A 20,920-nucleotide genomic window follows, 5' to 3' on the forward strand; every position below is an offset into this window, starting at 1 on the left:
ACCCACAAGTGGCAGGCTTGATTTTAGACACTACTAAACATTCAGACCCACAAAATACCTCAGACCATCCTTGGCATTCGATCCACTTAGAAGGATACAGGACAAAAATACTGCTTGCCAGCCAGTGCCAGGCATTTCTCTTCAAAGGAGTCCTTTCAGCAAGATATGCAAAGTACAGTGAATATAATAGGAAAAGAAGGATTTTTAAATAGTGTTGAGAAAATGCATTAGCAATTCAGAAGTCAGTTTAGATCTAACCCCTCCCCCCAAAAAGAAAACCACAGACAGAATAGAGTTTATATAAACAAGTCAAGTCATAGGAAAGCTAGCAAAAAATTAAAATTATTTAACAGATCTTTGGCAAGCTTTTACGACTTCAAAGGACTGAGATTCACAAAGGAAAACATCAATAGATTGAGCTAAAATTGAAGAAACTAGAAAATTAATTTGCTTCAATATTGGCATATAAAAGGGTTACTACTGGACACAGATAAAGAAAGCTCACCCCAATAGAAGGGAAGGTATTAAGCTTCACATACAAATGGGCAGGGACAGTTCCCACCAAAATAAATGCAGCTTGTACATAGACATACAGGGATATGCTCAGTCATTTTAATGTACTTGATAATATATCAAAATTGCTTTATTAAGAATTCCCATTGCAGGGCACATTTCCCTTCTCCACTGAAGAGGTGAAGGTTTCTATATACTTTCATATTATAGTTAATAAGCCTGTGTAAATACCTTCTCTGGTCCCTGTCTGTTCATACGGAGGAATGTAATATTGTACCTTAATTTTCAAAATAGATGGGAGAGGAGCACTTGGCTCCAATTATGACCCCTTGCGTATTTCCACAATCTCCTCCAAACCCACCTAACATGTTGACTCATTTTCTAGTGCTTCCAGCTTTATTGTTGCTGACTTGTCAGAAAAAATGCCTTGAAACACCGCTCTCCTCCTAACTACCTTGTAGTCTCCACCACTACCCCCACTTGCTCACTTCCTGTCATTCTCGTGGCTCCACTTTTCCCTTTCCCCTCTACCTTTCTTCAAGACCCATCTCGGAAGCTGCCAACTCCGCGAAGGCTGTCTGAATCCCTCCAAGACACACCCTTTCCTTCCATCGAAATTCTAATACGCACTGTTCTAATTCCTCCCCAAATGAACTTCGTTTAGATGGGTGAAAGTGAAAGTCACTCAGTCTGACTCTTTGTGACCCCATGGGTATAGTCCATGGAATTCTCCAGGCCAGAATACTGGAATGGGTAGCCTTTCCCTTCTCCAGGGTATCTTCCCAACCCAGGGATCAAACTCAGGTCTCCCGCACTGCAGGTGGATTCGATACCAGCTGAGCCACCAGGAAAGCCCAAGAATACTGGGGTGGCTAGCCTATCCATTCTCCAGTGGATCTTCCTGACCCAGGAATCGAAGCAGGGTCTCCTGCATTGCAGGCAGATTCTTTACCAACTGAGCTATCAAGGAAGCCCATTTTAGATGGGGAAAGGGTTTTTTAAAAAACAGATCCTGTGTCTATGACTCCTCTCTCTTTCAGAAATGAATTCACCGCGAAAGTATTTGTGAATATTCATCAATATGTGGGATATTATGCAGTGATAAAAGACTTGTTTATGCCCTCACGTTATTTATAGTCAAACTATGCAAACCAGTCAAGTGCCTGAAAATTAATAATCCATGAAATTAATAATAATAATAATTGACAATATAGTTCTAAGTGACCATAGAGAGGCACAGATTCTTAGGGCCCTAAGAGATCAGTAGAGGAAACGTTTGGGAGCTGGAAAAGGCAGGCTGGCTTGTACAAAGTTGATGAAGAGCATCAACGTAAGTGTAGGAGAGAGAGAGGTGGAAAAGGGGAGAGAGGACATTTCCAGCAAGCTCATAAAGCATAAAAGTATTGGGAAAAGATGATGGGACATTTGTGAAGACATCAAGACAGTACCACAAGAACAGCCCTGAATTTGAAGAAAATAAAGTTGTGGGTTTTTCTAATCAATAGAGATTGATTTGTGTATGCAAGGATTAAAGCATCTATCAGCAAACTTATGTATAGAGAATTCATTTAAGCCATATCAACAATAAAGTATTTACATGTCTCACCTGGGAGGATGGAAATGGAGGCTCTGCATTTTGAAGATACCACTAGATGGTTCTAGAGCATGGGGTCCCCATGACACCATGAAAATGCGATTGTTCTCCAGAGCCCTTCTTCATACTGACCTTCTTAGCTATAATCTCTTGTCTTCCATTAAATGACTCAGAACCTTGAACAGAAGTTAGAAGTTTCCCTCTTTGTAAACTGAACATTTGGGTGCATGGTCTCTAAAGTCAAACTGCCTGAGTTTAAATCCGGGCTCTGCCACTTACTAGCTATGTGATGTCTTAGGCAAGTTACGTAATGTCTGCTATTTCTCAGTTTTCTCATAAGTGAAATAAGGGCGGTAAAAATACTTAACCTCATAGACCTCTTGTAACTGTTAAATGAATTAGTGCATGTAAAGCGCTTAGAAAACACCTGTCACATAGTAAGCACTCAGTAAATCCTAGCTTTATTACAACATAGCAAGATTATTTGCTTTTGAACTGTATATAAAAGGAATCATGCAGTTTATGTTTTAAGATTTAGCCAAATTTTTGTGTACCTATAGCTAATTTCTTTTGATCACTATTTAATAGTCTATTTTGTAAATATATTAATATTTTATCCATTCTACTACCAATGGACATTTGGATTGTTGACATCTAGGGACTATTGTGAATACTACTGCTATGAACATTCAGGTCCACACAAGCACATATTTATTTGAAGAGACTGTCTTTGCCCAATACTCTGTAGTAGTTACTTTTTTGTCCTATATCTAGCATCCATATATATATGTGTGTGTCTGCGTGTGTGTGTATCTGTTTCTAGGCTTGCTCTTATGTTCTACTATCCTGTTTGTCTATCCTAGTGTCAATAGCATACAGTTTTAATTATTTAGCTGTTTATTATAAAAGTTTGAAGTAGAGCAAATCTTCCCACCATATTGTTCTCCCAAAATACCTTGGATCTTCTTGTCCTTTTGCATTTCCATATACATTTTAGATTCTGCTTAACAGTTTCTAATATGATACCTGTTGGGATTTTGATTGGAATTCCATTGAATTTATTCTTTAACTTGGGAAAGATGAGCTGTTTACTGAGTCTCCCAATCTGTGAACAAGATAATTTTCTTTCCGTTTATTTTAGTTGTTTAATTTCTCCTAAAAAAAATCATATTCTTCTGTCTAGAGACCCTATACATCATTTTATTTGATTTATTCATATGCTCTTTAATGAAAAAAATTTTGTAAATTTCATTTGTTTTATGACAATAATTTTGCTAAATTCTGATTCATTTTCATTTTTCCTTTGATTATTTTGGATATTCTGCATATACACTTATACCATCTGTAAATAATGATGATTTGTTTCCTCCTTTTCAATTCTTACACATTTCATCTCTTTATCTTGCCCTTACTGCTCTGGCTAGAACCTTCACAATATTGTTAAATTGTTGGAGTGGGCATTTTTGCCTTCTTAATTTAAGAATTTCTTAAGATTTAAATCCATAGTTTTATTAAATATTTTTTCCTTTTATTGAGGTGGTCACTATTTTTTCTTCCTTAATCTACCTCAGTGTATAGAATTCTATTAATTTAATTCCAAATGTTGAAACAGTTTTGCATTCCTTTGGCAAACCCATCTTGGTCCTGTACAGTTTTTCAATATAGCTCAGTATAGTTTCGTTTGGCTTATTTGCATCTGTGTTCATTAGTGAGATTACCCATTAATTTTCACATGCTGTCCTTAACAGGTTTTATATCTAGCTTAAGCTAGCTTCATAAAATGAATTGGAAACTGTTCCTGCTTTTTATTTATTTCTCCTCACAGTGTTCAGTAGAACTTGGGAGAAATGCCATCTAGGCCTACAGTTTTCTATGGCAGAAGGTTTTTAATTGCTATTTCAGTTCCTTTAATCAGTAAAGAATTATTTAGGTTTTCTAATTCTTTTTGTGTTTTGATGAGTTATTTTTCTGAAAATTTGTCCATTACATATAAATTTTCAAATTTGTGGCATAAAGTTTTGATATCATCTTTTTAATGTCTGCAGGATATAGAATATCCCCTTTTTTATCCTTCATACAGGCTGCTGTATATGTCTATTTTTTAATTCAGGCTTGCCCAAAATTTATTATTTCATGAGGAACAAGTTTTAACTTCGTCAATCCCCCCAGTATCTGTTTGTTTTCCATGTCATTGGTTTCTATCCTTATTTCCATCTAATTTGTTTGACTTTAATTTGATGATTTTTTATAACTTTATGGAGATGGATGCTTATCATAAATCTTGAACATTTCTTCTTTTAAAATATTAATATATACATTTATAGCATATAAGTTTTGATGCATTGGTTTTCATTATTATTCAGTTTTAAATATTTTCTCATTTTCTAATGATTTTATTCTGAGATCTGTGTAATAAAAGTATATTGTTCAGTTCTCAGAATCGGGATTTTTCTAGTTCAGTTGTAGAAATCTTTTCCAAGCATGTTTCTTTGCTTTGCCTTTTGCCCTGTTTTTTCTTCATTAATTTCTGCTCATTACCATTTCCTTCTGCCCCTTCATTGGATTTAATTTGCTGTTCTATTTAAAAAATTTCTCCTGGTGGAATGTCACTGACTTCAGCTTTTATTTTCTAATATTTTACATCAATGTTTATAATATTTGTGTTAAATTTAAATAATTTTCACAGTATTAAGACTGCCTTATAAATACTATTTTAACAACATACTGAAGGAATATTTTTGCATTTTATTTTTTAACATTTAAAACTGTCTTTACTATGACAAAAATGGTAATACCTGTTCTTTTTTTTTTTTTTAAGTAAAACGGAAACAACAAATCCAGAGTCCTACCCATTTACTCTTTAACACTGTGTTGTAATATCCAAAAATTTCTCAATACATTTGAATGCACATAGATAATGCATATATGTTTGTACATCTTAATATATTAGGACATCTTTCTATATCAATAAATATACTTCTATAGCATCATTTTAATGGCAGCATAATATCCTACTCTGTGGATTTACCACAGTTTATTTAATCATTCTCTTTTTGTTGGGGATTTAGGTTCTTTCCCACTTCTCCGTATTAAAAATAGCTGTGATAAACCCTTGACATTCAGTTCAGTTCAGTTCAGTCACTCAGTCGTATCTGACTCTTTGTGACCACATGAATTGCAGCACACCAGGCCTCCCTGTCCCTCACCAACTCCTGGAGTTCACTCAGACTCACGTTCATCGAGTCAGAGATGCCATCCAGCCGTCTCATCCTCTGTCGTCCCCTTCTCCTCCTGCTCCCAGTCCCTCCTAGCATCAGAGTCTTTTCCAATGAGTCAACTCTTCACATGAGGTGGCCAAAGTACTGGAGTTTCATCTTTAGCATCATTCCTTCCAAAGAAATCCCAGGACTGATCTCCTTCAGAATGGACTGGCTGGAACTCCTTGCAGTCCAAAGGACTCTCAAGAGTCTTCTCCAACACCACAGTTCAAAAGCATCGATTCTTTGGCGCTCAGCTTTCTTCACAGTCCAACTCTCAACATCCATACATGACCACTGGAAAAACCATAGCCTTGACTAGACAGACGTTTGTTGGCAAAGTAATGTCTCTGCTTTTGAATATGCTATCTAGGTTGGTCATAACTTTTCTTCCAAGGAGTAAGTGTCTTTTAATTTCATGGCTGCAGTCACCATCTGCAGTGATTTTGGAGCCCAGAAAAATAAAGTCTGACACTGTTTCCACTGTTTCCCCATCTATGTCCCATGAAGTGATGGGACCAGATGCCATGATCTTCGTTTTCTGAATGTTGAGCTTTAGGCCAACTTTTTCACTCTCCTCTTTCACTTTCATCAAGAGGCTTTTTAGTTCCTCTTCACTTTCTGCCATAAGGTGGTGTCATCTGCATATCTGAGGTTATTGATGTTTCTCCCGGCAATCTTGATTCCAGTTTGTGCTTCTTCCAGCCCAGCATTTCTCATGATGTTCTCTGCATATAAGTTAAATAAGCAGGGTGACAATATACAGCCTTGACATACTCCTTTTCCTACTTGGAACCAGTCTGTTGTTGCGTGTCCAGTTCTAACTGTTGCTTCCTGACCTGCATATAGGTTTCTCAAGAGGCAGGTCAGGTGGTCTGGTATTCCCATCTCTTTCAGAATTTTCCACAGTTTATTGTGATCCACACAGTCAAAGGCTTTAGCGTAGTCAGTAAAGCAGAAATAGGTGTTTTTCTGGAACTCTCTTGCTTTTTCCATGATCCAAAGGATGTTGGCAATTTGATCTCTGGTTCCTCTGCCTTTTCTAAAACCAGCTTGAACATCTGGAAGTTCAGAGTTCACGTATTGCTGAAGCCTGGCTTGGAGAATTTTGAGCATTACTTTAGTAGCGTGTGAGATGAGTGCAATTGTGTGGTAGTTTGAGCAGTCTTTGGCATTGCCTTTCTTTGGGATTGGAATGAAAAAGGACTTTTTCCCGTCCTGTGGCCACTGCTGAGTTTTCCAAATTTGCTGGCATATTGAGTGTAGCACTTTCACAGCATCATCTTTCAGGATTTGAAATAGCTCCACTGGAATTCCATCACCTCCACTAGCTTTGTTCGTAGTGTTGCTTTCTAAGGCCCACTTGACCTCACATTCCAGGATGTCTGAGCTCTAAGTGAGTGATCACACCATCGTGATTATCCTGGTTGTGAAGATCTTTTTTGTACAGTTCTTCTGTGTATTCTTGCCACCTCTAATTAATATCTTCTTCTTCTGTTAGGTCCATACCATTTCTGTCCTCTATCGAGCCCATCTTTCTGTGAAATGTTCCCTTGGTATCTCTAATTTTCTTGAAGAGGTCTCTAGTCTTTCCCATTCTATTGTTTTCCTCTATTTCTTTGCATTGATCGCTGAGGAAGGCTTTCTTATCTCTTCTTGCTATTCTTTGGAACTCTGCATTCAGATGTTTATATCTTTCCTTTTCTCCTTTGCTTTTGGCTTATCTTCTTTTCACAGCTATTTGTTAATCCTCCCCAGACAGCCATTTTGCTTTCTTGCATTTCTTTTCCATGGGGATGGTCTTGATCCCTGTCTCCTGTACAATGTCACGAACCTCAGTCCATAGTTCATCAGGCACTCTATCAGATCTAGGCCCTTAAATCTATTTCTCACTTTCACTGTATCATCATAAGGGATTTGATTTAGGTCATACCTGAATGGTCTAGTGGTTTTCCCTACTTTCTTCAATTTGTCTGAATTTAGCAATAAGGAGTTCATGATCTGAGCCACAGTCAACTCCTGGTCTTGCTTTTGTTAACTGTATAGAGCATCTCCATATTTGGCTGCAAAGAATATAATGAATCTGATTTTGGTGTTGACCATCTGGTGATGTCCATGTGTAGAGTCTTCTCTTGTGTTGTTGGAAGAGGGTGTTTGCTATGACCCGTGCATTTTCTTGGCAAAACTCTATTAGCCTTTGCCCTGCTTCATTCTGTATTCCAAGGGCAGATTTGCCTGTTACCCCAGGTGTTTCTTGACTTCCTACTTTTGCATTCCAGTCCCCTATAATAAAAAGGACATCTTTTTGGGGTGTTAGTTCTAAAAGGTCTTGTAGGTCTTCATAGAACCATTCAACTTCAGCTTCTTCAGCATTACTGGTTGGGGCATAGACTTGGATAACTGTGATTTTGAGTGGTTTGCCTTGGAAACGAACAGAGATCATTCTTTCATTTTTGAGATTGCATCCAAGTACTGCATTTCAGACTCTTGTTGACCATGATGGCTACTCCATTTCTTCTGAGGGATTCCTGCACACAGTAGTAGATATAATGGTCATCTGAGTCAAATTCACCCATTCCAGTCCATTATAGTTCGCTGATTCCTAGAATGTTGACGTTTACTCTTGCCATCTCTTGTTTGACCACTTCCAATTTGCCTTGATTCATGGACCTGACATTCCAGGTTCCTATGTGATTCATGGGGTCGCAAAGAGTCGGACACGACTGAGCGACTGAACTGAACTGATGCAGTATTTCTCTTTACAGCATCGGACCTTGCTTCTATCACCAGTCACATCCACAACTGGGAATTGTTTTTGCTTTGGCTTCATCCCTTCATTCTTTCTGGAGTTACTTCTCCACTGATCTCCAGTAGCATATTGGAGAAGGGAATGGCAAACCACTTCAGTATTCTTGCCTTGAGAACCCATGAACAGTATGAAAAGGCAAAAAGATAGGATACTGAAAGAGGAACTCCCCAGGTCAGTAGGCGCCCAATATGCTACTGGAAATCAGTGGAGAAACCCTTGTCATTAAAACTCAGCAAATAATCTGATTATTTCCCTTGGAATGAAATCAGTGGATCAAAGGACATGCCCATTTTTAAGACCTTTGTCTAGCATTATAAAATTGTCCACTGAAAAGGTTGTATTAATGTATTTTATTTGTCATCAGTGGATTACCTGATACAAGATAAGTTTCTCCAGCACTGAGGAGTGTGTGTTTTGGGGATGGGGCTGTAGCTAGCTTTCCATACTGGAAGATTGGATCTATGCCCCAACTGCTTCTTTCAGCCATTTCTATATTTCTGGGTTTAATAATGGCAACACCCCAGTCTTGAAATGTAATGCCTCAATCTTGCATGAGTTTTGATATTTAATTTTTATTGTCATTATTAGAAATACTAGAAATGCTTTTTAATTTTCAGTGTGAGTTTGCCTTTGATTCATAGGTTATTTAGCATGTATTTCTCAATTTCCAAACATTTGGGAATTTTCTAGTGATTTTTTAAGTTTCTAACTTAACTATACTGTGATTAGAAAACATACTCTGCTTGCAGTTCTTTCAATTTTGTTGGGTCTTAGAAAGCCACTTCTGCAATATCTTGAGTTGTAATCCAAACAAGTATTTTGTGTGTGTGTATGACATCACTTTTACTTGAAAGGATGACTAACAGACAAGCCACAGTTACCCAAACTTGAGTATGTGGCAGACATTCAATTAGAAAAATGAACAAAGCGAGCCTGCTGCTTCCAGGGAAATAACTCACAGTAGTTGTTGCCGATGATGAAATTCAAAATTTTCAAGTGAAAATTAGAATTTTGGAAAACTTATATCTGCCACCATGAGCTTAACAGCTTCCCACGGCTTAAAGGGGTGTGTGTGCATGCGTGTGTGCATACACTCAGTCATATCCAACTCTTTGGAGCCCCATGGACTGTAGCCCACCAGGCTCCTCTTTCCATGAGTTTTTCCAGGCAAGAATACTGCAGTGGGTTGCCATTTCCTCCTCCAGGGGATCTTCCTGACCCAGGAATTGAACCTGCATCTCCTGCATTGGCATGTGGATTTTTTACCCCTGAGCCACTTGGGAAGCCCCCCAGGACTTAGAGTGTTTCTAATGTAATCAGCAGTGATTTTTAATATCATGTAATCAAACATGTCAATATTAGGAAATTCTGCATAACTCAGTGGACTAGTGTTTTTCGAATGACTAATGCACACTGTTTTGGGGGACTTTCATGGTGGCTCAGGTGGTAAAGTGTCTACCTACAATGCGGGAGACCCAGGTTCAATCCCTGGGTCAGGAAGATCTCCTGGAGAAGGGAATGGCAACCCACTGCCTCATGCGGAGAGTTGACTCATTGGAAAATACTCTGATGCTGGGAGGGATTGGCGGCAGGAGGAGAAGGGGACGACAGAGGATGAGATGGCTGGATGGCATCACGGACTCGACGGACATGAGTTTGGGTGAACTCCAGGAGTTGGTGATGGACAGGGAGGCCTGGCGTGCTGCAATTCATGGGGTCGCAAAGAGTCGGACATAACTGAGTGACTGAACTGAACTGAATGCATAATGTTATAAAGTTATACACATAGGTAAAAGGTCTAGTCAAAGAAAAAGAACTTAGTAGTTGACCTAGAAATTAAAGTATACCTCCTGACTTATAAGTTATTGTTGTCAAGTATTTATATTTAAAATCAATCAATCTCCTCCTGGCATACCCCACCCCACCCCACTACCTGCTGCTGCTGCTAAGTCGCTTCAGTCGTGTCCAACTCTGTGCGACTCCATAGACGACAGCCCACAAGGCTCCTCCATCCATGGGATTTTCCAGGCAAGAACACTGGAGTGGGTTGCCATTTCCTTCTCCAGTGCATGAAGGTGAAAAGTGAAAGTGAAGTCGCTCAGTTGTGTCCGACTCTTCGAGATCCCATGGACTGCAGCCTACCAGGCTCCTCTATCCATGGGATTTTCCAGGCGAGAGTACTGGAGTGGGGTCCCATCGCCTTCTCCATCCATGGGATTTTCCAGGCGAGAGTACTGGAGTGGGGTCCCATCGCCTTCTCCATCCATGGGATTTTCCAGGCGAGAGTACTGGAGTGGGGTCCCATCGCCTTCTCCGACCCCACTACCTACCTCTCTCTATTTCTGAACAGTAACTGTTTTATATGATCTCTCTGTGGAGATACTGAGAAAATAGTTGTTTTATACAATCATTGTTCATTTAGATTCATCTACATATTTACATTTTATGTTTTCCATGCCTTGCTGAATCTCTGAGTTTTCTTCATATTTCTTCTTCCTGAGGAATATTCTTTTATATTTCCTTTAGGGATAGGTATGCTCGTAGCAAATTATCTCAGTATTTTACTTATCTGAATTGTTTTTCCACCTTCATTCTGTAAAGATTTTTTTTTCTTTTTATTTTAATTGGAGGCTAATTACTTTACAATATTGTAGTGGTTTTTGCCATACATTGACATGAATCAGCCACAGGTGTACATGTATTCCCCATCATTCTGTAAAGATTTATTAAGTGAGAAGAGAAGGTTATATTGGCAGTTATTTTGAGACACTTTTCCACTGTTTTCTGGCTTCCACTATTGCTACTGAAAGTCAGCTATCAGTCTGATAGTCCGTTGTTTTCACTGTTTTTGAGATTGTCTATGTTTCTTTGTTTCCTGCAGTTTTCAGTGGTATATAGCTAACTATAGATTTCTTTTTCTTGCTTGATGTTTAATGGGCTTCTCAAATCAATGGATTGATATCTTTAATCATCTCTGGCTAATTATCAGTCATTATATTTTCAGTATTGTTTCTGCTCCATTTTCTTTTTACTTTTTAAACTTCAATGAAATATATGCTGATTTTCAAAGTAATCTTTTACATTTCTTTTCTTTTAATATAGATTTATTTATTTTAATTGGAGGTTAATTACTTTACAATATTGTATTGGTTTTGCATTTCTTAATCTCACTTTTATTTTTTCCATGTTTTGTCTCTCCTTGCTTCAAGCTGATTATTTTCTAGTTCACTACTTTTCTCTTTGACTATCTAATCTGTTCAAATTCTTAATTTTTATTTTTTTCTATTCTTAAATTTCTTCTTGCTGCTTTTTCAGATCTATAGTGTCACGTTTGATTCTTTCTTTCTTACTGAATATTTAAAATTCAGCTTTTATCTCCATGGTAAGTATTGGGGTTTTCCTATGCCACTGATAAGACATACCAGAATATATTGTATACTGCAATTTTCAAAATGCAACTCCTTATGTTTCCACCCTGGAGTATGAGATATTTTGTCAGAGCCTTACCCCTTGGTGGACTCTTCCATAGTTTGTGAGAAGAATAGCACTTTCTCTCCTCGTGGATCACCCTGTAAATCTGCATCAGTGAAGTTGCTTAGTCGTGTCCGACTCTTTGCGACCCCATGGACTGTAGCCTACCAGGCTCCTCAGTCCATGGAATTTTCCAGGCAAGAATACTGGAGTGGGTTGCCATTTCCTTCTCCAGGGAATCATCCCAACCCAGGGATTGAACCCAGGTCTCCCATATTTCACGCAGACACTTTACCATCTGAGCCACCAGGGAAGCCCGTCACTTCTGTAGAATTCCCCAGAAGTGAAACCTCTTGCCTCCACAGCTGCCTTCTTTCCATAACCCCTCCATATCCCCAGGGCAGAAGCAGCTCTTGCTTCCCTCTTTGAGTTCTAATCCTTTCTCTGTTCTCATAGGTAGTTTTTCACTGTTTACGCTGTTAATTCTTTAACACTTAAAAAAAATTTTATTGGGCTGGCCAGAAAGTTTGAGTTTTTCCGTACCCAAAGGGACATGGCAACCCACTCCAGTGTTCTTGCCTGGAAAATCCCATGGATGGAGGAGCCTGGTGGGCTGTCGTCTATGGAGTCGCACAGAGTTGGACACGACTGAAGCGACTTAGCAGCAGCAGCAGGTAGTGGGGTGGGGTGGGGTATGTCATCTAGATTTTGTAGTTGTTTGTATCACCTTCGGGGGAAATGCTGATGAGAGAAATCCAGATTTGATCTGTTCTTTACAGTGCTCCTCAAAGAATAGTTTGCAAATTCTAGTCTACCAGTCATTTACCACTCTATAATGAGATAAGAACAGAAATTGAGTATAAACATCCACAAACTGTTAGAATAATTTATGTTGCTGTGAAGTCACAGCATGTGGTATTGTATGTTGTAAAAAATATATTAGCTCTTAATATGCTAGAGTGTGTGTGGGGAGAGGGGGCGGTAAAAGGTAATCCTTCATCACAGTGGGGCTTCCCTGGTGGCTTAATGGTAAAGAATCCACTTGCAATGCAGGAGACATGAGTTCAATCCCTGGGTCAGAAGGATCCCCTAGAGAAGGAAATGGCAACCTACTGCAGTATTCTTGCCTGGGAAATCTCATAGACAGAGGAGCCTGGCAGGTCTGTGGGGTCACAAATGAGTCAGACACAACTTAGCAACTAAACCACCACCACCATCACAGTTAATTTGAGAAGCGCTTCTTCATACAAGAAGGTACTAGTCTCCTACGAGCCTTCTCTTTCTCTGCTTTTATAGAATAGATTGTAGAGGAGGAAAGAAAACTTTCTCTGTACTCTTATATCAAGTACATCGGGCCTGCAAATTAAACAGACAAACGGCAAATTAACAGGAGAAAAGATTTTCATTTGCACATGGTGGGCAGTAGGGAGCGGGCATATGCATAGGAAAAAGTGAAACCCACAGAGACCCAGAGCCTTATATACCACTTTAACAAAGAGTGAAAGTGAAGAGCCTAGACAAAGGAAGGAAGGGGGAGTTTGGGTATCTAGGGTCAGAAGTAAATTGTAGGAAGGTAATCAGAAAATATGGTAAAAAAGAGTTATTTAATAAGGTTTGTTACACAGCTAAGTGTGGTTTTCTTCTTCCTGGTACATGAGAGGGGAACACCTTTACAAAAGGAAATTTCTGTCCCTTTAATAAAGGGAAATTAATGTCCCATTTTTAGGCAGAATGGAGGAGAGTAGAGTGTTTTTCTGTATCTGCTGATTTTCAGTTGCCTTCAGCTCAAAATAATCCTCTGCTAAAGTGGCATATTTGGGGCTGGAATATTTTGATCCCTTCCACATACTTACAGCCATACCTTGTCCCTCTAGACCTGTGATCTGTTTTGTTTGTTTGGAGCATTTGTTTTTGCTTAATTTTTAAATTTTTTATAAGTAATGCATGTTTATTACAAAAGTTTTAAAATTCAGATAGATGAAATGAGGGGCAGTTAAGATCATTGATAATCCCACCACTTTTGACAATTCAGAGTAAACATCCCATAGTTTTTCTCTGGGTTTAGTAAAGAAACATTCCCCATACTCTTCCATAGCAGGATTTCTTCTCTTTCTCATTTCATTCCCTCAGAATGGAACCAACTAATGAAATTCAGAGCATGCTTATTGAAGCTTCTTGGCAGCCTCAGAAACACCCTAAGATGGGAAGCCAAAGAGAAAACCAATAAGAGAAGCCTTATAATTGTTTTTAAAAGCATATTATCAAGTAAAGTTTGTCAAGAATTAAGACATTGAACTTTTTGTTCAAGATTATTATACTGGGATTGTATGTTTTATGAATATGTATATTTTAAGTTTCTATGATGAGTAAAATTTGCATAAAAGTATTTTTAGCTTTTCTATATCTCATGAAATTTGAAATTAATATCAATATTAATTTTACTTTAATATCAATGTTACAAATAACTAATCAAATAGCTTTAATAATAGAAAAATTACTTTCACAGTAATGACTTACTTTCAGACTAAAGCCTCAAAGAGCATGCATGCATGTTTTAAACATTACATAGGTGGTTTTGTTTGGTACCCCTGGTTATGTACCATTGTATTAAAAAATGTATAATAGCCAAAAGATCCCATTTATAATAGCAACTAAAAATATAAAATGCCTTGGGGTAGGGAACCCAATAATCAATATTTGGAACCAATATGAAGAAAACCTTAAAATTCTAACTCAGAGACATAAAAGGAAATGGAGATGGATATCATTCACAGATGGGAATGTTAGGAAAATGTTAATTTCTACTTGTTAATCTATAAATATAATACTATTTCAGCAAAATATTTTTAAAAAACTTTTTAGTGTTTGAGAAATTGATTTTAAATTTCAGCTGGGAGAAAAAAGAGTCTCATAGGAAAATGTTGGCAAAGAGTAATAACAAAATGAGACTTATTTTGCCAAATACTAAAATAGATACTATTGCAGAATTAAAAATGGTATCAGACTAGATACCAAAATAGTGGAAAAGATTAGAAACCTAAAAATAATTTCATATGTGTATATGCATATGTAGAAATTGTCATTTCAATTACTAGTATTTTCACATATGTCCAGGAACATGAATCGATTCATGCTGGTAACTGTAGCCCAGGGCAGTAAATGATTTCCAGTTATTTCCCACTGACTGGTTCCCTCTTTAAGTGTTTGCCTCTCACCACCTTACTACCTTCTTCCACCCTTAGGATTTTTCCCCCTTTCAGATCCCTCCAAAAAGCCTTCCTCTGGCTCTAAGGATTCTTATTGCTTTATGATGCAATCAGTTTAGCTCTCTTCTTTGCCCAGCTCTTCTCTCATCTAAGATGCATAGTGCTTATCCTCACATTTCGCAATTAAAAAGGAAAAAGGCTAAACAAAACTCTAATTCCCTCACTATGTGTTTTTAGTCTTCACAAATGAACCATCCAAGCTTAAACTGCAGCCAGCTTTAAAAATAGTGCTTTTCTTCTCCCCACAACACAAAGAAATGAAAAATATTCAACCTCTCTAGTAATCAAGGAAATGTAAATGAAAGCATTTATGGGTGACTTTTTTTCCTCCTATCTGATTGGCAAAGATTAAAAAGAATAATCATCCTAGGAGAGGCAAGCAAAGTAGAGGAAAGAACACTTTCACACTCGGTAGTTGAGGAGTAAATTGTTGGAAGTTTTCCAGTAGTATATGTATCAAAAGCATTCTTTTCTCTGCCTCTTGACCTAGCAACTCTGCCTGTAGGACTGTTGCAGGTGATCAGGGTTGTTCACATAGATGCATGGTCACATTCATCTGGGTTTTATTTCTGATGATGCAGAATAGGCCCTGCCATACTTCACAGTAGACTGAGCCATCATGAAAATTAGTTGAGAAAAGAATCCTATTGAGCATTGGCAAAAGTTCATTGGCCGTGAAATGAAAACTAGGTAAACTTGGTAAAGCTTCGTATAAATGTGAAAGTATTTTCATATAATATGGTCAACCAATCATTAAATATTTACTGTGTGCCTAGTATTCTGCCAGGTTTTGGGTGGGAATATGTTGAAAGTATAAAATATACTTGTTCTTTTAGAACTTCATGCTATGTTTGAACTGTTGAGCTTGAATATGTATATTTGTTCCTTGCACACTTAGTAGGTGTAGCTGTAGATAATGGAAAGAGCATTGAATATAGGTAGGGATTTGAATTCTGTCCCTGTCATATACGTGTCTACTCAGACAAATTATTTGAGAACATGAAGGATGCTGACCTCGTGGGGTGATAGTAAAAATGAAGGGAGATAAAACAAGGAATGCTTTCCATGATGCTTGATGAAGAGTAATATTAGTAATGATTATTAATTAATTTGTTATTTAATTTCCCTGGTGATTCAGTGGTTAAGAATCTGCCTTGTAATGCAGGGGACATGAGTTCCATCCCTGGTCGGGGATGCCCCAACTCTCAATGCCCCACTGTTTTGCCAGCAAAGGTCCGTATAGTCAAAGCTATGGTTTTTCCAGTAGTCATATACAGATGTGAGAGCTGGACCATAAAGAAGGCTGTTGTTGTTGTTCAGTCCCTCAGTCATGTTGCACTCTTTGCAACCCCATGGACTGCAGCAAGCCAGGCTTCCATGTCCTTCACTGTCTCCTTGAACTTGCTCAAACTCATATCCATTGACTCAATGATTCCATCCAACCATCTCATCCTCTGTTGCCCCCTTCTCTCGTCCTCAATCTTTACAGCATCAGGGTCTTTTCTAATGAATCAGCTTTTAGCCTCAGGTGGCCAAAGTATTGGATTTTCAGCTTCAGCATCAGTACTTCCAATGAATATTCAGGACTGATTTCCTTTAGGATTGACTGGTTTGATCTCCTTGCTGTCTTAGGGACTCTCAAGAGTCTTCCGTAGCACCACAGTTCGAAAGCATCAGTTCTTCGGCGCTCAGTCTTCTTTATGGTCCAACTGTCACATCCGTACTTGACTACTGGAAAAACCATAGTTTTGACTGGAGGGACCTTTGTTGGCAAAGTAATGTCTCTGCTTTTTAATACACTGTCTAGTTTTGTCATAGCTTTCCTTCCAAGGAACAAGTATCTTTTAATTTCATGGCTGCAGTCACCGTTCACAGTGATTTCAATGTTAAGATGGTTATAATGTCCTTTATAATTGGTATCTATTTTTCATCAAAAGGAGATTTAAATAATTTATTATAATCTTTAGCTATAAGTCAACTAAAAACTTAGTTATAATGTATTCACTTTCAATGTTTTTTTCCTGAAATTTTCTCTTTCCTTATCTTCTTTTTCATGTCTCTCTACAGTATGGATGGAGCAGATCTGTGTTTTGAAATCGTAAAACGAGCTGATGCTGGTTTCGTATACAGTGAAGCTGTTGCCAGGTATGTAATTTGTATCAACTTCCCAAAGTAAAGGTAGAAGTAAAAGGGAAATCACATGACAAGGAAATCACATGAAGCATCCTGCTCTTTGAATGACAAGCAGGCTGCCACTCTGTCTTACAAGGAGCATCTCTTAATGTGCCTTAGTGGAACCAAACAGTGACTGGAAATACAAAATATTAAACAGTGAATTTATTTATATGGATTTAGAATTTAACATCACCACTGCCATCTTTTCCATTTCTGATGACTTTTATACAAAGAGGAATTTTATAAGTCAGGAACTATGTAGAAGGAAACTTGGGGTTTTTTTGGTGTGTGTTCGATTTTTGCTTTTTAGCAGATGTGCCTCGTTAGTTTTTCAGTTTGCCTTTTAGTGATAGCAGATTGTTTTGTGACCGGTTAATCTGAGAAAAAGCATGGAACAGCAGAAGAACAGAAATAACAGCACAGTTTTTCTGCTAAATATATTGGATCTCCCAATCAAGTAGTCATCATTGTTCCAAGTGGAGAAGTCCCTACTCAAAATAAAGATTTAATATGAAAAATCACAGGAGCCATGCACTGGGTCACTTGCCTATAGATTTGGAGCAGTACAGCTTTCTGCTTTGGTGACACTCAATCATATCATAAATACCTGCTCCAGTAAGTTGCCTTTTTAATACATGGGTTACAGCAACCCTCTTTAGTCACTAACCATGGTATGTTAAAGGGTTCAAACCTATAAGTATTTATTAAAACTTTCTACCACTTGGGAAACAATTATCATTAAATGATTATAACATTCTCCCTCCTACCATTCTTTTTATAATTATGGCACAATGGACAGATATGGCTGAAAACAGCTTAGGGATTACTGCTGCTAAGTCGCTTCAGTCACGTCCGACTCTGTGTGACCCCATAGACGGCAGCCCATCAGGTTCCCCCATCCCTGGGATTCTCCAGGCAAGAACACTGGAGTGGGTGCCATTTCCTTCTCCAATGCGTGAAAGTGAAGTCACTCAGTGGTGTCCGACTCTTCGCAACCCCATGGACTGCAGCCTACCACGCTCCTCCATCCATGGGATTTTCCAGGGAAGCGTACTGGAGTGGGGTGCCATTGCCTTCTCCGACCCCCGTGCAACTTTAAGCTCAGAGTGACTTGACTTTCTTCAAATTCTTTGTGTAGTCTTCTCCTGACTGAACAGCAAGGGCCCCCATTTCGGGAGGTGGAGCAGCCATAACTATAACACAAGATAAAGAATATACTAAATTTTAGGTAGCTGCTGTTTTCTACTCCTGGAGCTAGGGAGAGGAAGCAAATGAGAGTTTATATATATTAACTTTAGTTCCTTCCTTTAACTCCTGATTTATTCATGGTAGAACTGAGGCCAAATATCCTTTTTTATTTTGTGCCATGTTCACTAAAAGTATATTCTAGGATTTTCTTTTTTTTAATCCCATTTTGCTTTAGTATTCTTATCACAAAAGTTTTTATTTTGTATTGTATTTTAGAATTAAAAAACATTCTTTAATAATCAGTGCTATCTTGATTTTTCTTATGGCATAGTGGTATGCCACTTTCTCCTACTAAATGAAACCCTCAGATTTTGCATAGCATTGTTCATATTTATTTCTTCAAGAATCAGAGTTTTGTATTTTCCCATATTGTTATTTTCAACAGCAGTATCAAATAGGGAAAACTAAATATTTTGGACGTTGATTTTATAAAACAGTGAAACTTGATGGAGGAAGATGACTTTTTCCTTTTTGAACCACAAAGACACTGGAATACCTGGCAGATAGACTATCAGAGTTGATGTTAAACCACTACTGCTTTTACTCTGTTCCATACTCATCCATTACGTTGCCAACAAAGGTCGATCTAGTCAAAGCTAAGGTTTTTCCAGTAGTCATGGTTTGGGTGTGAGAGTTGGACTATAAAGAAAGCTGAGCACCAAAGAATTGATGCTTTTGAACTGTGGTGTTGGAGAAAACTCTTGAGAGTCCCTTGGACCACAAGGAGATCCAACCAGTCCATCCTAAAGGAAATCAGTCCTGAATATTCATTGGAAAGACTGATAATGAAACTGAAACTTCAATACTTTGGCCATCTGATGTAAAGAACTGACTCATTTGAAAAGACCCTGATGCTGGGAGGAGAAGGGGACGACAGAGGATGAGATGCTTGTATAGCATCACCAACTCAATGGACATGAGTTTGAGTAAACTCCGGGAGTTGGTGATGGACAGGGAGGACTGAGATACTGCAGTCCATGGGGTCACAGAGTCAGACACAACTGAGCGACTGAACTGAACTACTCATTTCTATTACTTTTCTTTAACTTTGAGCCTCTCTCTGCCACTGTGCTAGGTGTTAGAACATAAAGAATACCAGTGTTGTAGAGATGATGTCATAGAGTGAAATGACTGGAGGTCTCTCACAATCTTGAGATTATAGGAAAGTTAGATGTTTATGTACATCAAGATGAAAGTCTGTTGATTTTAAAAATCCACCTATATTGCTGTTACAATGGTGATTTTATGAAAGAAACTTACCAGAATGGACCAAAGAAAAGAGTAATATTGGGATCAATAAATGACATTGCAAAGAGAGAGATTTGGCAAAATTTATTAAAACCCTTCCTAAAAATGACAATAGGGAGGGACCTCAGCAAGTTTGATTAGCTTTGTCCCCTGTTGCAGAGTACCAGTGACCATGTAACCAAGGGCACATAGATCCTTCCTTTGGCTTAGAGCATTCAACCAGATGACTTCTACTTTCCTTCTCTCTGATCCTATACTCCATTGTTGGGAAATGCAGCTTGTATCAGTTGTTCTAGTGAGACTAAGTGAAAGAAGACTCAGACACCAAGTAATCATACTGATAGTGTTGTTTTTCTCCAACTGGCTGACCTTCGAGAGGAGTAGCAAAGCGTGACATGAAAGAAAACTGCACTGAGTCCTTATAACCCAATTACTGATTACCTCTGTTTTTCAGAGGTGATGAGTTGTGGAGTAAACTAACACACAGGATCAGATCATCAAATCAAACTCTCACAAATCAGAGAGAGATTCTTCCCTAGCACCAGGCTTTACTGAACAACTGTAAGGATACAGCCAATCAAAAGACCCAGCTGAAGCTGAGCGAGATCTGGGCCTTTTAAGGGCAGCTCTTCACTTCTTCCTGCATCAGAAAAGCACCGCTGACCCAGAATAGATGAGGTCTCTACATGAGGTCTGTGAGATTGCACACACGGAGGGGAGCATTTCAATTATGAAGCATCTCCATTGTGTATCTTGGAGAATGGTATAGCTTATGCACCATCCTCCACAAAGCCATTGATGCCTCAGGGATCCTGGGTTCTTTTTATGTTAGGCAGTCCTTAGCCAGGGACATTCTGTTAAGGGAATTCCAGAGATAAGCTTTCTTCAGCCTTTATTTTAAAGTTTGGAGAATGAAAGATCTAGATAGAAAAAAACAAAATTAAATAAATACTAACCAATAAATAATGCTAAGTATATTGCATTTCTATGTCATGGCTGGTTGGGAAGGAAAAGGGGGAAAAATGAGAAAGGAAGATAGTAGAAAGAAAATGACAGATATGTAGGGAATAAAATTCAGAGGAAGAGAAGATGAAAAAGACCCTTAAAGAAAAAGAGAAACAGTAGGATTACAGAAGAACTTTAGAATTGAGAAAAGGAAGTCGAAGTAAGTTCTCAAGTAATAGTGAATGAACTGCTCTTGTCACACCCAGTGGCTGGTTGACCCTATGAGCACTTTTAAATGCTCACTCCTCCTCTGTTCTTCTCCTGGACCCAGTGCAGAGCCTCGGTGGACCCTGCTGGCCTTGTGAGGAGTTTGATTTTCCTAGGACTTCAGCCC

At 38.3% G+C, this 20,920-nt stretch overlaps 1 protein-coding gene across 1 annotated transcript in view; it reads left to right on the forward strand.

Moving 5' to 3' along the window:
* CASK (calcium/calmodulin dependent serine protein kinase) overlaps positions 1 to 20,920 on the forward strand; it is a 377,556-nt gene that overhangs the window by 178,271 nt on the left and 178,365 nt on the right. Inside the window, exon 4 of the mRNA XM_052662816.1 lies at positions 16,978 to 17,055. Coding sequence (XP_052518776.1) covers positions 16,978 to 17,055 — 78 coding nt within the window. The remainder of the gene's footprint in view (positions 1 to 16,977; positions 17,056 to 20,920) is intronic.

Source organism: Budorcas taxicolor, chromosome X (assembly GCF_023091745.1).
Source record: "Budorcas taxicolor isolate Tak-1 chromosome X, Takin1.1, whole genome shotgun sequence".
NCBI lineage: Eukaryota > Metazoa > Chordata > Mammalia > Artiodactyla > Bovidae > Budorcas > Budorcas taxicolor.